This window comes from Coregonus clupeaformis, chromosome 21, assembly GCF_020615455.1.
Source record: "Coregonus clupeaformis isolate EN_2021a chromosome 21, ASM2061545v1, whole genome shotgun sequence".
Lineage (NCBI taxonomy): Eukaryota > Metazoa > Chordata > Actinopteri > Salmoniformes > Salmonidae > Coregonus > Coregonus clupeaformis.
The window spans coordinates 41,316,141-41,332,899 of record NC_059212.1 but is presented as its reverse complement, the minus strand read 5'-3'; the positions used below and the strand labels follow the sequence as shown (position 1 = coordinate 41,332,899).

The window sequence follows — 16,759 nt, the reverse complement described above, 5'->3', positions numbered from 1 at the left end:
CTCGTTTTACTGTGGATATAGATACTTTTGAACCTGTTTCCTCCAGCATCTTCACAAGGTCCTTTTCTGTTGTTCTGGGATTGATTTGCACTTTCCGCACCAAAATCTGTTCATCTCTAGGAGACAGAATGAGTCTCCTTCCTGAGCGGTATGATGGCTGCGTGGTCCCATGGTGTTTATACTTGCGTGCTATTGTTTGTACAGATGAACATGGTACCTTCAGGCATTTGGAAATTACTCCGAAGAATGAACCAGACTTGTGGGGGTCTACAATTTCTTTGTGAGGTCTTGGCTGATTTCTTTTTATTTTCCCATGATGTCAAGCAAAGAGGTACTGAGTTTGAAGGTAGGCCTTGAAATACATCCACAGGTACACCTCCAATTGACTCAAATGATGTCAATTAGCCTATCAGAAGCTTCTAAAGCCATGACATCATTTTCTGGAATTTTCCAAGCTGTTTAAAGGCACAGTCAACTTAGTGTATGTAAACTTCTGACCCACTGGAATTGTAATACAGTGAATTATAAGTTAAATAATCTGTCTGTAAACAATTGTTGGAAAAATTACTTGTGTCATGCACAAAGAAGATGTCATAACCGACTTGCAAAAACTGTAGTTTGTTAACAAAAAAATGTGTGGAGTGGTTGAAAAACAAGTTTTAATGACTCCAAGTGTATGTAAACTTCCGACTTCAACTGTATATTATCATAAGGTATGTATACTCATACACTCTAAAAAGTAAAGGTTACTGGAGGATCCTTTAGGGGTTCTTCAAATTGAAACTGTGGGGGAGCCCCTATAAGTTCTTCGATTAACTTTTAATGGATCCTCAAAGAACCTTTTGAAGAACCTTTTGGGGTTAATTTTTGAACTACTCCCCCCTCCCTAATTATTATTATTATTATTATTATTATTATTATTAGTAATACGCTTAACAATAACAACAATAACACAATATTTTAGTTGTCAGTGTTATTTAGGATTTTAGTGGCAAAGCAGAATAAAAAAATATAAGGTAAATGACCAGCAGAGCCCCAATTCCAATGGGTATGTCCTCTGGCATGTTGATGTTGGCATGTTGATGTTAATGTGTTGATGTTCTTCGTATCCATAGCCAGAATGATTTTGCAGTGCATGGTGATCGAACAGGTTTCCTGTTATATTCATCAGAGGTGTAGGGAGGGTGAAGTCTGTGAATCCCAAAAATAGTAATTATACAGATGATTAACAAAACATGCACACAACAGTATTAATACCTTGGTTTTTGTGGTAAATGTGAATGAAAAAAACAACTGTTTTGATAATGGTTTCATCCACATACCTTGTCCATAATGTAGAGGCCTATGGGATTTTCATTGAAGAGGTAAGGGAGGAGAATGGTACATGTGATCTGTATAACATACCAATACCAATTGACATACCTTTGTATGCCTCCTCGTCTGTATACCTGCAGACACAGACACAAAAGTGAGCAGTTCAGTCATCTGCACCCAATACAGCTAGCCTTCAACATATTCTTATAGCATACATATTCTTACCTCTTTGTTGATTGATATCCATTGAATTGTGTCCATTTACTGTTTTGCACAAATATTAAAAGATAGATGGTATCATCATAAAACAATATCAATTTAGATCATACAAGGGACAAACCTTACCTTAAATTGAGGAGAGCTTTACATTTTTCAGTTAAGTGCCTGCACCTGCTGTCCTTTCAAATTCAAATCCAAATGTTTCAGTTGGGCAGTTAGGTTCCTGCAAGAACCCCCACCAACTAATGAGGTTCCTCGATGAACCCCACCTCCTATGGGCTTCTTGGAAGAACCTTTTGGGTGCAATTTTCTTTGCCAAGAACCCTAAGGTTCTTCAAATAACTTTGAGGATCTTAGAAGAACCCTTGTTGAACCCCTAATTTTTAGAGTGTATACTCAATTTCACATAAATCATAAACCACAAAAAAAGCACTCTGTGTCAACCTCTAAATCACTTAAATACCTTATAGCCATATACTCATTTTCACATTTCTGCCACACAATAAATCCTAAAAACATGAAAAAGTAAGAAAATACATTTTGCATTTACGCATTAGGTTAATGAATATGCTTTCCTTAGCACATATTCTGGGGGGCCTGGAATATAAGGGGAAAACATGGTTATGGGAAAGGATACTTTGGAAATTGGTGTTGACTGAAGTAAAAGAGCAATAGCCTCCAGTGGTATTAGGGACTAAATGCATCGTTCCACCATACAGGGACAACTGTGCTGTGACTGAGCTTCAATCCCCATCACACCAGGGAGAAGTATCAAAGGCTTTGGAGATATCCCTTGATCTCTTACTACCCTGTGGAGAATGGTCTCCTCGTGCTCTGTTTGGTGGACTACCACTGTTCACATCATGACTTCAAAGAGCCAGGGTCACATGATCAATGTATGCCATGGCTTCACAGAACAAGTGTCTAAAGGTCTAGGGCTGTTTCCATACCCTTCATACCAACCCACTACTTTCATGTCCGCGAGGGGGAGTCAACAAGGGCATAGGGGAGGAGGGGAGAAGGTTATAGTATTGATTTGGAATGGGCCCAACAACAACTTCACTTCAGCCAACTTTATAAACTAGCCTTGTAGCTAAACACAGTATGTGCTCAGAGCCATGTTCTAGACAGCTTCTCAGTGTGTCTTTCTTCGCCTAACAGGAAACTTCGCAGTGGGACTATAGGCCTATGCCAGGAAGGAAACACAGTGCTCCTGCTCCAGTGTGTTTTGCGTAGCCTGGCTGGCCAGAGCACTAATCTTAAAGACAGTTGTCTAATGACAGAGGGTTCGGTGGGTCTTCACCCCGGCTCACCCTCCAGCTGGAAGGGCCCAGGGCCAGGAATGGGAGCCTTGTCCACCCCCTCCACCCCCCAGCACCTGCAGCCTGAGGAAACAGCTGAGAGCGGGCCAGGGCTCTGGAGCCGTGACAGGGGCTTAGAGAGAAGGGGCCTAATCTACGCAGTGACATAATTACAGTCAACACTATGAGATGAGATGCTGTGAGACAGAGTCTGATCATCATCAGACGCTTCATTGAAGTATTTGAGAACCAACCTTTTACCTACGGTCTAATAATATCACATTGTAGTTTTGGGTTCAGTAAAAATACCAAGCAGACTCCCCTCACCGGAGTTACACTTGGCTTCTGTGATTGTTTGGTCCAGGTAAAGATCTGGTTTCTTTCTGTTTGGTCCAGGTAAACATCTGGTTTCTTTCTATTTTGGTCCAGGTAAACATCTGGTTTCTTTCTATTTTGGTCCAGGTAAACATCTGGTTTCTTTCTGTTTAGTCCAGGTAAAGATCTGGTTTCTTTCTGTATGGTCCAGGTAAACATCTGGTTTCTTTCTGTTTAGTCCAGGTAAAGATCTGGTTTCTTTCTGTATGGTCCAGGTAAACATCTGGTTTCTTTCTGTTTGGTCCAGGTAAACATCTGGTTTCTTTCTATTGTTTCTCTCTGAGTGTCAGCAGAACAGCAGGTATGGGTCAGTCATGTACTTAGTTTCGCTCCAACAGCCAGATGGATTCAAGGGTCTGTGTTCGGGCTGTATTGGAGCCTTTCTATAATGCAGTTGTGTTGTGGACAGTTTGTCCTGATCTCTTGTGATCTAAATCAGACATGTCTCAGTGGGTTTAGACCCACGTGTCCCCCGCCTACCGACCTCCTCCCAACCCCGCACATTTATTATTCATCAATATTATTACCAGGCCTTATCACCACAAGGCTCTTTAATATATACCAGTACTATTCCCTTCCTCCATGATACATTATTCACAACAAAACTGCTGCTTTTAGCCCGAGAGTATGCAAATCCTGCTTTTGATGATCATAATCAGCTGATGTATAATAGGGGACCGTGTGTTGCTTAGTGGAGCTTGTTGTTGTTTTTTCATTCCTAATGCCCACTCTGGTGATGTCTACTTCATATTTTTAGCAGCAGGGCAGGTGGCACCCGGGAAAAGGCCACCGGAGGCCTACTGTAATTCACAACTGTACATTTAAAGGGTAAATCGATCACATGCCACCGTGTGTCACTGCCAAAAGGACTGCTCCTTGACAATGGAATTTTAGAGAGAGAGAGTGGAGAGAAATGGAAAAAGAGGTTCCCGAAGCGGTGTTTGAATGTTTCCCCAATCATTTTGCATGAATTTGTTCGTGTGCATTTGTGTATTTTTTGCATTGCGTGCGTGTGTGTGTTTCTGTGTGTGTGTGTCCGTGTGTACGTGTGTGTGCGCGTGTGTACATGCACGTTTGTGTATGCGCGTGTGCATGTGTGTGTTTGTGTGTACCTGCATGCGTGTGTGTGTATGTGTGTGTTCCTGTAGAGAGGGGCACAGCGCTGTACCCCCATCCCTCTCCCACCCCTCGCTGACTCACTGGCATGGCCTCCTTCAGGGCCACTGGGGGAAGTGGAGCGGATGGCCATGCAGTCTCAGCTTAGAGGCCAGTGAATAAATATTAGCTCAAGGTCACGAGCTGGACTCACACTGGGCTATGCATAATCATGAGTTCACCCCAGCTAGGGCAGTCACTTCATATAATCAGGACTTTACCCATGTGGAGTGTTTCACTTGATAAAATCTTTGGGTTTAACCTGTATATGCTATAGCACAATTAACCCCCGTGTGGGTTCAACTGTATAATAACATGGTTCACCTGGGTAATAAACCATATCATACTGTAGGGATATTCTATACATCTGTTTTACATAATAATATTTAATAATAATATATGCCATTTAGCAGATGCTTTTATCCAAAGTGACTGAAGGCCTGTCGCATACTATCCAGTTGAAACGTGGCGCGCCGTTTCGCGTATATAATCAGTGGGGGGTTTTGGGCTGTTTGCGCACACAGTTTTTTTTCCTTGAGGCAAGTTGAAGTTCTGTAGCCAAAGTCAGAGTTTGGTAGCAAGGTCCAGCTAGCTAGCTAGCTATTGTTATGCAGGTATGAGAGCACAGTTGTGTGCTTACACCTAGCCGAGTTCTGCTAGAAGCAAACAGAACCTAGTCTGCAGTTGCCTTTACAGTCATTTGTGCATTACATGTGGGTGGCCCCAGTAGCATCAATTTACATGTGGCCCCAGTAGGATCAATTTACATGTGGGTGGCCCCATTAGGAACAATTTACATGTGGGTGGCCCCAGTAAGAACAATTTACATGTGGGTGGCCCCAGTAGGATCAATTTACATGTGGGTGGCCCCAGTAGGATCGATTTGCATGTGGGTGGCCCCATTAGGAACAATTTACATGTGGGTGGCCCCATTAGGAACAATTTACATGTGGGTGGCCCCAGTAGGATCAATTTACATGTGGGTGGACCCAGTAGGATAAATGTGCATGTGGGTGGCCCCAGTAAGAACAATTTACATGTGGGTGGCCCCATTAGGAACAATTTACATGTGGGTGGCCGCAGTAGGAAAAATTTACATGTGGGTGGCCCGGGTGGGTACATATATTTCATACTGTACATTTTGTAATGGTACAAAATTCTGGTCATAGTTTAAATGTATGTAATCAGTGGGTTATCTTGGGGTAGAATGGTGGTACACCATGGCTGGTATCATTGTGAGTTTCTCCAGCTAAAATGCACCGTTCTCCACATTGGCGACTTAGCTATGGTAATGCTATGGTAATGCTTTAAATTCATACACTCACTTTGCAGATTTGCTCGACATTATTCTGAGATTAAAAAGCGGCTATAAAAAAAGAAAGGAAAGCAGTAGAAAGGGGGAGAAAGGCAGGCTTGTGTTCGCTTTGAATTTCACCTTTAATAGACTCTCCCGTTCTTCCTCTCTCACACACTTTCTCTCTGTCTCTCTCGCTTTCTCTCTTTCTTACACACACTCCTCTCTTTCTCTCTCCCACACTCCTCTCTCTCAGCTCCCACTCAGCACAGAAAACATTTGAATTTGCTCTCCACGGGGGTTTGGAATAAAATGGTATCCACACTCTCTCGTTTGCTCCACTCCCTCTTCCCTCCCTCCTTCCTTCATTTTGTCTCTCCTTTACTTCTCTACTACCTCTTCCTCCACCCTCCTCTCTCTCTCTTTCTCTCCATCCCTCCTTGCACACCTATCTCCCTCCCTCACTCTCTTCTCTGGTCGCTCCTCTCTCTATCTCCTTGCTGTCCTTCCTCTCTCTGTCTTTCTCCCTCCCTCTCTTTATCTCTCCCCACTCTCTCTCTCTCTCCTCTCTCCTCCCCTCTCTTCTCTGGTCTCCTCTCTCTCCGTCTTGAGTAGGGTTGATGGACCGTGAGGTCAACTCTAAAATGTGCATTCTCCTTCACATGACCTCTCTCTTTTACCCTCACATTCTCTTCTGCTCTGTTAGTTGTAAGACGTTAACCTTTAAACACTTTCTTCCCTCATTTTCCTTCTCTGCATAGCCTCCCACCTTAAGCGTTTCCCCTGATCCCTCTTTCTTTCCATCCCTCTTCTTTCCTTCTCCTCATCCCTCCATTCTACCTCTTCTGCTCTCCTTTAAACCTGTCTTCGCCCCGGCCTCATTCCATCGTCCCCCGATCACCCTCCCCCCCTCCCCCCCCACCCCCCCTCTCTATCTCTCCACCTGTCCTTCACTCCTCTCTCTATCTCTCTCACCTATCGCTCTCTCCTTCCCTCCTCCCTCGCTCCGTCTCTCTCCTCTGTCTCTAATTGCTCTCTCGCACCTGCTGTACTCCAGCCACGGAGGCTAAATTACTTTCCCAGGGAGAGAGGAAACGTATGAAAACACAAAGCAGTATGGAATTAGACATTTTGGGATTAATATTGATGAGCTTCCTGCCAGCAGGTGTGTGCTGTAACTGTTGGCCCCCTTCGAGATCCTCTTATCTTTAACTCCCCTGTTTTCTCTCTGTCTTTTCCTTGCTCTTTGAGCATAATGACTTCCTTGTATGTGTGATTTTGTGGGGGCATTCGTAACCTTGTTGTTTGTGGATATTCGTGTGTTTGTGTGTGCGTGTGTGTGTGTGCATGCACGCGTTTGCACGCGTGTCAATCTGTGTGTGTGTGTTTGTGTACACAACGGCTGCTGAGTTAAAACAACATGTCAGTCTTAATTTAAGAGACAAGGAGGAGATGCTCCTCCGTTCACAGCCAAGGAGCTGTGGCACACTGAGGTCCAGAGAAACACACAACCCTGTGACAAAACACCTGTGACAGCCACATACTACCCCTGCCAACACAACAAACACTACTGCCATTGCCAACACAATATATACTAAACACTACTACCACGACCAACACAAGATATACTAAACACTACTATCACCACCAACACAATATTTACTAAACACTACTACCACCACCAACACAAGATATACTAAACACTACTACCACCACCAACACAATATATACTAAACACTACTACCACCACCAACACAAGATATACTAAACACTACTACCACCACCAACACAAGATATACTAAACACTACTACCACCACCAACACAATATATACTAAACACTACTACCACCACCAACACAATATATACTAAACACTACTACCACCACCAACACAAGATATACTGAACACTACTACAACCACCAACACAATATATACTAAACACTACTACCACCACCAACACAAGATATACTAAACACTAGTACAACCACCAACACAATATATACTAAACATTACTACCACCACCAACACAATATATACTAAACACTACTACCACCACCAACACAATATATACTAAACACTACTACCACCACCAACACAAGATATACTAAACACTACTACCACCACCAACACAATATATACTAAACACTACTACCACCACCAACACAATATATACTAAACACTACTACCACCACCAACACAAGATATACTGAACACTACTACAACCACCAACACAATATATACTAAACACTACTACCACCACCAACACAAGATATACTAAACACTACTACAACCACCAACACAATATATACTAAACATTACTACCACCACCAACACAAGATATACTAAACACTACTACCACCACCAACACAATATATACTAAACACTACTACCACCACCAACACAAGATATACTAAACACTACTACCACCACCAACACAAGATATACTAAACATTACTACCACCACCAACACAAGATATACTAAACACTACTACAACCACCAACACAATATATACTAAACACTACTACCACCACCAACACAAGATATACTAAACACTACTACCACCACCAACACAATATATACTAAACACTACTACCACCACCAACACAAGATATACTAAACACTACTACCACCACCAACACAATATATACTAAACACTACTACCACCACCAACACAAGATATACTGAACACTACTACCACCACCAACACAATATATACTAAACACTACTACCACCACCAACACAAGATATACTAAACACTACTACCACCACCAACACAAGATATACTGAACACTACTACCACGACCAACACGATATATACTAAACACTACTACCACCACCACAAGATATACTAAACACTTCTACCAGTATACTAAACACTACTACCACGACCAACACAAAACATACTAAACACTACTACCACGACCAACACAAGATATACTAAACACTGCTACCACCAACAACACAATATATACTGAACACTACTACCACGACCAACACAATATATACTAAACACTACTACCACCACCAACACAAGATATACTAAACACTACTACCACCACCAACACAAGATATACTAAACACTACTACAACCACCAACACAATATATACTAAACACTACTACCAGTATCCTAAACACTACTACCACCACCAACACCATATATACTGAACACTACTACCACCACCAACACAATATATACTGAACACTACTACCACCAACAACACAATATATACTAAACACTACTACCACGACCAACACAATATATACTAAACACTGCTACCACCAACAACACAAGATATACTTAACACTACTACCACCACCAACACAACATATACTAAACACTGCTACAACCACCAACACAATATATACTAAACACTACTACCAGCATACTAAACACTACTACCACGACCAACACAAAAAATACTAAACACTACTACCACGACCAACACAAGATATACTAAACACTGCTACCACCAACAACACAAGATATACTGAACACTACTACCACGACCAACACAATATATACTAAACACTACTACCACCACCAACACAAGATATACTAAACACTACTACCACCACCAACACAAGATATACTAAACACTACTACAACCACCAACACAATATATACTAAACACTACTACCAGTATACTAAACACTACTACCACCACCAACACAAGATATACTAAACACTACTACCACCACCAACACAAGATATACTGAACACTACTACCACCACCAACACAAGATATACTAAACACTACTACCAACACCAACACAAGATATACTGAACACTACTACCACCACCAACACAAGATATACTAAACACTACTACCAGTGCCAACACAATATATAATTGATACTTCCTCTCACTGGCCTGATTGGTTCTCGCTTTATTGAATTCTGAATAATAAAAACACATATATATAAACATGTAATAACAGAAAGATGTTCAGAATGTGCATGTAGAGTATGTGTGATCTAGGGGGGTTATTTTAGGGTAGAAGCTTTCTGGTTTAATCTAGCCCGACCATCTCTTATTGCACAGCTGGTTTCCAGTGATTTGCTCCAGCCAGCCAGAGGGCTTTGAGAGCCATGCAGGTGAATGGGAGCTCAGACAGAATAGATAGAATATACACTTGGCGCTCCAAAGAAAGACTTAAAGATGCCATTTTCAGCTTAGTGAGACTTATACAGAGAACGCAGAGCAGTGTTCGAGTTCATTGGACCACTACTGAGGCATCCTTTGCTACTCTCCTCTCTACTCTGTATTCTATCAGTATTGAGTTTCACACTCTCTGTTAGAATCTGAAAGCCCCATTACAGCACATGTGTTGACAACAGCAATTGCATTCATAATTATCACCAGGCTGAGATTCTGGCTCCACCAGTAGAACATAGACATCCAGTACAGCGCTGGGTACAGACTGTCTGCCACCAGGGAACTGTTTAATGTACAACAATCAATGTTTAGGGTTAGGGTTATATATAGCATCGTAATCTGTGGGTGTGCATGTGTGTGTGTGTGTGTGTGTGTGTGTATGTGTTTGTTTATGTGCGTGTGTGTGTGTGTGTGTGAATGTGTATGTGTTTGTTTGTTTGTGTGCGTGTGTGTGTGTGTGTGTATGTGTTTGTTTGTGTAGGTGTGTGTGTGTGTGTGTGTGTGCGTGCGTGCGTGTGTGTGTGCGTACATGTATGTGTGTCTGTGTGGGTGTGTTCATGTGTGTGTCCCCGTGTCGGTCTCTGTGTCTGTTGGCTAAGAACTTGAACTGCAGTATACAAGCACTGGGAGTGTATATACACTGCTCAAAAAAATAAAGGGAACACTAAAATAACACATCCTAGATCTGAATGAATGAAATAATCTTATTAAATACTTTTTTCTTTACATAGTTGAATGTGCTGACAACAAAATCACACAAAAATTATCAATGGAAATCAAATTTATCAACCCATGGAGGTCTGGATTTGGAGTCACCCTCAAAATTAAAGTGGAAAACCACACTACAGGCTGATCCAACTTTGATGTAATGTCCTTAAAACAAGTCAAAATGAGGCTCAGTAGTGTGTGTGGCCTCCACGTGCCTGTATGACTTCCCTACAACGCCTGGGCATGCTCCTGATGAGGTGGCGGATGGTCTCCTGAGGGATCTCCTCCCAGACCTGGACTAAAGCATCCGCCAACTCCTGGACAGTCTGTGGTGCAACGTGGCGTTGATGGATGGAGCGAGACATGATGTCCCAGATGTGCTCAATTGGATTCAGGTCTGGGGAATGGACGGGCCAGTCCATAGCATCAATGCCTTCCTCTTGCAGGAACTGCTGACACACTCCAGCCACATGAGGTCTAGCATTGTCTTGCATTAGGAGGAACCCAGGGCCAACCGCACCAGCATATGGTCTCACAAGGGGTCTGAGGATCTCATCTCGGTACCTAATGGCAGTCAGGCTACCTCTGGCGAGCACATGGAGGGCTGTGCGGCCCCCCAAAGAAATGCCACCCAACACCATGACTGACCCACCGCCAAACCGGTCATGCTGGAGGATGTTGCAGGCAGCAGAACATTCTCCACGGCGTCTCCAGACTCTGTCACGTCTGTCACATGCTCAGTGTGAACCTGCTTTCATCTGTGAAGAGCACAGGGCGCAAGTGGAGAATTTGCCAATCTTGGTGTTCTCTGGCAAATGCCAAACGTCCTGCACGGTGTTGGGCTGTAAGCACAACCCCCACCTGTGGACGTCAGGCCCTCATACCACCCTCATGGAGTCTGTTTCTAACCGTTTGAGCAGACACATGCACATTTGTGGCCTGCTGGAGGTAATTTTGCAGGGCTCTGGCAGTGCTCCTCCTGCTCCTCCTTGCACAAAGGTGGAGGTAGCAGTCCTGCTGCTGGGTTGTTGCCCTCCTACGACCTCCTCCACGTCTCCTGATGTACTGGCCTGTCTCCTGGTAGCGCCTCCATGCTCTGGACACTACGCTGACAGACACAGCAAACCTTCTTGCCACAGCTCGCATTGATGTGCCATCCTGGATGAGCTGCACTACCTGAGCCACTTGTGTGGGTTGTAGACTCCGTCTCATGCTACCACTAGAGTGAAAGCACCGCCAGCATTCAAAAGTGACCAAAACATCAGCCAGGAAGCATAGGAACTGAGAAGTGGTCTGTGGTCACCACTTGCAAAACCAGTCCTTTATTGGGGGTGTCTTGCTAATTGCCGATAATTTCCACCTGTTGTCTATTCCATTTGCACAACAGCATGTGAAATGTATTGTTAATCAGTGTTGCTTCCTAAGTGGACAGTTTGATTTCACAGAAGTGTGATTGACTTGGAGTTACATTGTGTTGTTTAAGTGTTCCCTTTATTTTTTTGAGCAGTGTAGTATTCATCATACTCCTCCATCAGAGTTCTCTCTATCATCTAACCATAATCCATGTCTCTAATAAGGAGAAGCAAAGCATCATGTTCCCATTGATCTTCAGCCTGTAGCCTGTAGCCTGTAGCCTGTAGCCTGTAGCCTGTACTGGGCCAGAGAAGGAAGATTAAACATTCATAAGAGCATTAAGATGTATAAGAGCATTATCCATTTATGTACATCACTGATACACTCTAATACAAATTACACACACACACGCACACACACACCCACACCGGTACACACACACCAGTACACCCACACACTGGTACACACACACACACACACACACAATTGGTGTTCTGGGAGGACTCCAAGTGTCAGCAATATCATATGGCGTGTGTTTGGTCTGGCTGTGTTCCCTCATAGAGCTCAATACAATCTGCAGGCATAAATACCTGCTCTCCAGAGCATGTTGGCACTAATGACTTACAATGCTGGCCATCTGTACCGCTGGACATTGAGCTCAGTTCATGCATCTTGTCCTTGCCTGTTCTGTATCAATTTGGGCAATTTGTCATCTATCGTACATCATGTACTATAAGGCCTGCCTGAAGTGTCCAAATGAAGCGTTCCCTAATAGTCAGTAGGCTACTTACAGACTCCTCTCTCAGTCGGAGAGGGCCCCATGCCTGGCTGTCTGTACAGCTAGATATAAAACGTGAAGCAATTTGGCCTAAGCGTTTATAAAATAGGCTCTGCAGGCAGTGAGACATTTCCTACAGAGCAGGGCTTTTTTCCCCAATCTATCTTTTTCTCTCAGTGCTGTCTGACAGCCCGCAGCACTCACACAGCATCATTACTATTCATTTACTCAGCAGACTGGCCACACTGACTTCAACAGTAGCCATCTACACAGCAGGGTATCAACACAATACTCTAAGGCTAACTAGAGGGAGAGCTTGAGTACGCTCATGTCTAGTCAACGTGACCTAACCCACATCCACAGTAAGTCTCTGAAAACCAAAGGAGCAGGATGAGTAGGCTACACGATTGCTATAATGAATTACCAGAGTGAAGGGGGAGAAATATAGCCTCTGGTAGTGTTTTGAGGTGGTAAATGTAATAGTGATAAATCTATGCTTATAAGATATAAATCAACCAGATTGAAATATCATTCTACAAGACCCACTGCACTGCTGGCCACGAGGGAGTGGACATTGACAGGTCCTGACCTGGAGTGAAATGAGATAAAACTTTGACTACTGCCTTTGGGATCGATGATGTAATGAAAGACAGAGTCCATTAATTCTCATGAAGATGTCAATTCCCATTGGTGTGTGTAGATTGGTTCTAGTCATGACTGGTCCCAGGGGCCTGTATGGTTCAAGGGCTTTAGTTGAGCCTCAGTGCCTCATTGATTAATATAAGTCTTCATGGGGATCGGAAGGCACCACAGTAGACTGGGCTGATGTAAATCAATTCCAATTGAAGGTTTATGACACATACAAAATAAACCAGGCAGCTCCTAAGGACAATGAGATAGTACCACTGGTAAAGATAAAGGGAATACAGGTTAGGGTTGAATTAGGACAGTTTAGTACAGGGGTCTCCAACTGTGTTCCTGTATTTCCTGTGTTCCTGTTTTCCCAGTGCATTTGGAAAGTATTCAGACCCCTTGACTTTTCCACATTTTGTTACGTTACAGCCTTATTCTAAAATAGATTAAATACAAAATTTTCCTCATCAATCTACACCCAATACCCCATAATGACAAAGAGAAAACAGGTTTTTAGAATTTTTGCTAATTTATTAAATATAAGAAACAGAAATATCCTATTTACATAAGTATTCAGACCCTTTGCTATGAGACTCGAAATTGAACTCAGGTGCATCCTGTTTCCATTGATTATCCTTGAGATGTTTCTACAACTTGATTGGAGTCCACCTGTGGTAAATTAAATTGATTGGACATGATTTGGAAAGGCACACACCTGTTTATATAAGGTCGCACAGTTGACAGTGCATGTCAGAGCAAAAACCAAGCCATGAAGGAATTGTCCATAGAGCTCCGAGACAGGATTGTGTCGAGGCACATATCTGGGGAAGGCTACCAAAAAATTATAAAGCATTAAAGGTCCCAAATAACACAGTGGTCTCCATCATTCTTAAATGGAAGAAGTTTGGAACCACCAAGACTCTTCCTAGAGCTGGCCGCCCGGCCAAACTGAGCAAGGGAGGTGGGCCTTTGTCAGGGAGGTGACCAAGAACCCGATGGTCACTCTGGTAGTGTTTCAGAGTTCCTCTGTAGAGATGGGAGAACCTTCCAGAAGGACAATCATCTTTGCAGCACTCCACCAATCAGTCATTTATGGTAGAGTGGCCAGATGGAAGCCACTCCTCAGTAAGGCACATGACAGCCCGCTTGGAGTTTGCCAAAAGGCACCTAAAGGACTCTCAGACCATGGGACTGGGAGACTAATCAGGATCGAGGGAAAGATGAACAGAGCAAAGTATAGAGAGATCCTTGATGAAAACCTGCTCCAGAGCGCTCAGGACCTCAGACTGGGGGGGTGAAGGTTCTCCTTCCAACAGGACAACAACTCTAAGCACACAGCCAATTTAATCAATTTTAGAATAAGGCTGTAACGTAACAAAATGTGGAAAAAGTAAAGGGGTCTGAATACTTTCCGAATTCACTGTATACTGTTTATGGTGCAGTAAACCTGATTAAACTAATCATGGTCTTCCTTCTGGACCATGGTTACTTGGATCAGGTTTGCCAGTTGTAGGGTTCAGAGTTGGAGTTGAAGACCCCTAGTATAGAATAAGACACAAAAAATGCTTCATAGAACTTATGAATAAGTTAATAAAGTTTCCTCTTACCCTTCCGATGAGCACAGGTTCCGGCCCGCTGTACTCCTCAATTACAAAGAACTGGTTCCAGATCCAACTCCTTCTGCTGCGGGACCGAGTCCCCTCCCCCTCCGTCTGCCCAGGCCCCTCTTCCTCCTCCTCATCTGACTCCGCCTCTTGGAACACCAGGCCCAGGCCATTACCGGGCTCGGACTCGACTGTCATCACCCCACTTGCTGCCTTGTCCTGGCCGACCCCCCAGTATGGGTCTGGGCGGAGTTTGAGGACATGGCTGCTGTTGATTAACTCTGTAGCTCCAACTACAGGGTCTTGAGTGGCACTTGGACTCAGGATCTTGAGTCGTGGTCCGGCTATGTGAAGAAGACTCTCCTCCACACCTCCAGTCCCCTTTCCCTGGGGCTGCAGGGTGAACACTGAGGGAGGGCCAGCATCTGTCTGAGAAGGGACGTTTGAGGGGAGATGCTTGGTTGTGGCCGAAGGGTCAGTCTGACTGTTGGTCACCTCCCTCTCAGTGTTGAGACTGACCTCATTCACAGGCATTGACAGAGGGTGAGAGATGTGTTTGTTCTTCCAGGTGTCTGTGCTATCTGAACCCCTCGTCTCAGAGTTGTCCTTTCCCACACCAGAATCTGGAGTGGCTACACTTAAAGTGTGAACAGCCTCTTCTGGACTGAGATCAGGATTTGTGACAGGCCTTACATGTGGCAGAGCAGTTTGGTTACCCAATGCGAAATGGTTTTGAGTGACAGCCATATCTTGCTTCTGTAATTTCAGGGCCTCCAACTGGCTGCGATCCACATCAATCAAATCTCTCTTTCTGCTTCGGCTGCTCTTACTCTGAATCTGTGAGTTCACAATCCTCACCAGGTTCTCTTTTGACAGTAGTTTCAGGACACCGTAGCTGCCAGTCGGGTTTAAGTTTCTTGTTGAATCCATAGTGAGTCCTCTGCCTGGCAGCCCCGTGGTGTGAACGCTCAGATCTGGTCTGACTCTGGATCGGGGAAGGGATTTGAATCTGGTTTTATTGGAGTGCATGTCTAGCCTGTGGTGGACTAAGAATACTTTCTCCATCCTGCCTGTCTTGGTGGGATTCTCAGCGTTTTTGGTGCTGTTCCTACTCTTTCTAAGCTCTTTCTCCTGGACGGCTTCCCTGTTATTGCATGACACAGACAGAGCTGTCTCCCCTTTTTTGACAGGGTCTTCTTCCAAGTCTAACACAGGATTAGGTTTAAAAGTCTCCCTCTCCTTATTAGCTGTTATGGTTGCATGATTCTGGGGTATTTTGGAGCCACTATCCACCCCCTGGTCATGACCAATCAAGTTTCTAAGAGTCACCATGTGCATTTTGTTTGAATCCACACTTGAATCCCATTGGTCGGCTACTCTGTTCTCTCCTAGCTTCAGCAAGTGAGCCCCGCCCACCCCTCTTCTCCTGACAATCTTAGTGGCTGAACCTCCTTTCATAAGCCCCTCCCACAGACAAAGGGACACCAATAGGAGCAGATTCCTGGTAATCATCTTGTCTTGTGGTGAAATGAGCTAATTTGAGTGACGCTTGCTGTGAAGAAGTATTTGTTTTCCGGTTGTCTTCATTCTCTCCTCTATTTCTCTTTCCTTGTATCCCCCTCTCACTCTTCCATTACGTGCCCTTCACACTGAGCTGGAGGGCAGGTGCCAGTCACTCTTTTTTTTTCTTCCCGCGAAAAACCTCTATCTATTCACGGCTCATCTCTGCTGTTTTTTCCCCTCTTGCAGAACGTCTCATTCAGCTTTCCACGGAGGGTTGAACACCCTGAGAGAAAAGATAAAGATAATTAAGTTAAAACTGTAATGCTAATTAAAAGCGGAGCGACACAGCAAGGTAAGTAGGAGA

General features: G+C 43.9%; 1 protein-coding gene across 1 annotated transcript in view; it reads right to left on the bottom strand.

The window, feature by feature from the left end:
* Positions 1-16,759, bottom strand: part of LOC121535647 — a 174,984-nt gene that overhangs the window by 62,911 nt on the left and 95,314 nt on the right. The window contains exon 2 of the mRNA XM_045205909.1: positions 14,896-16,678. Within this exon, the coding sequence (XP_045061844.1) occupies positions 14,896-16,404 (1,509 nt within the window). The 5' untranslated portion in view covers positions 16,405-16,678. The remainder of the gene's footprint in view (positions 1-14,895; positions 16,679-16,759) is intronic.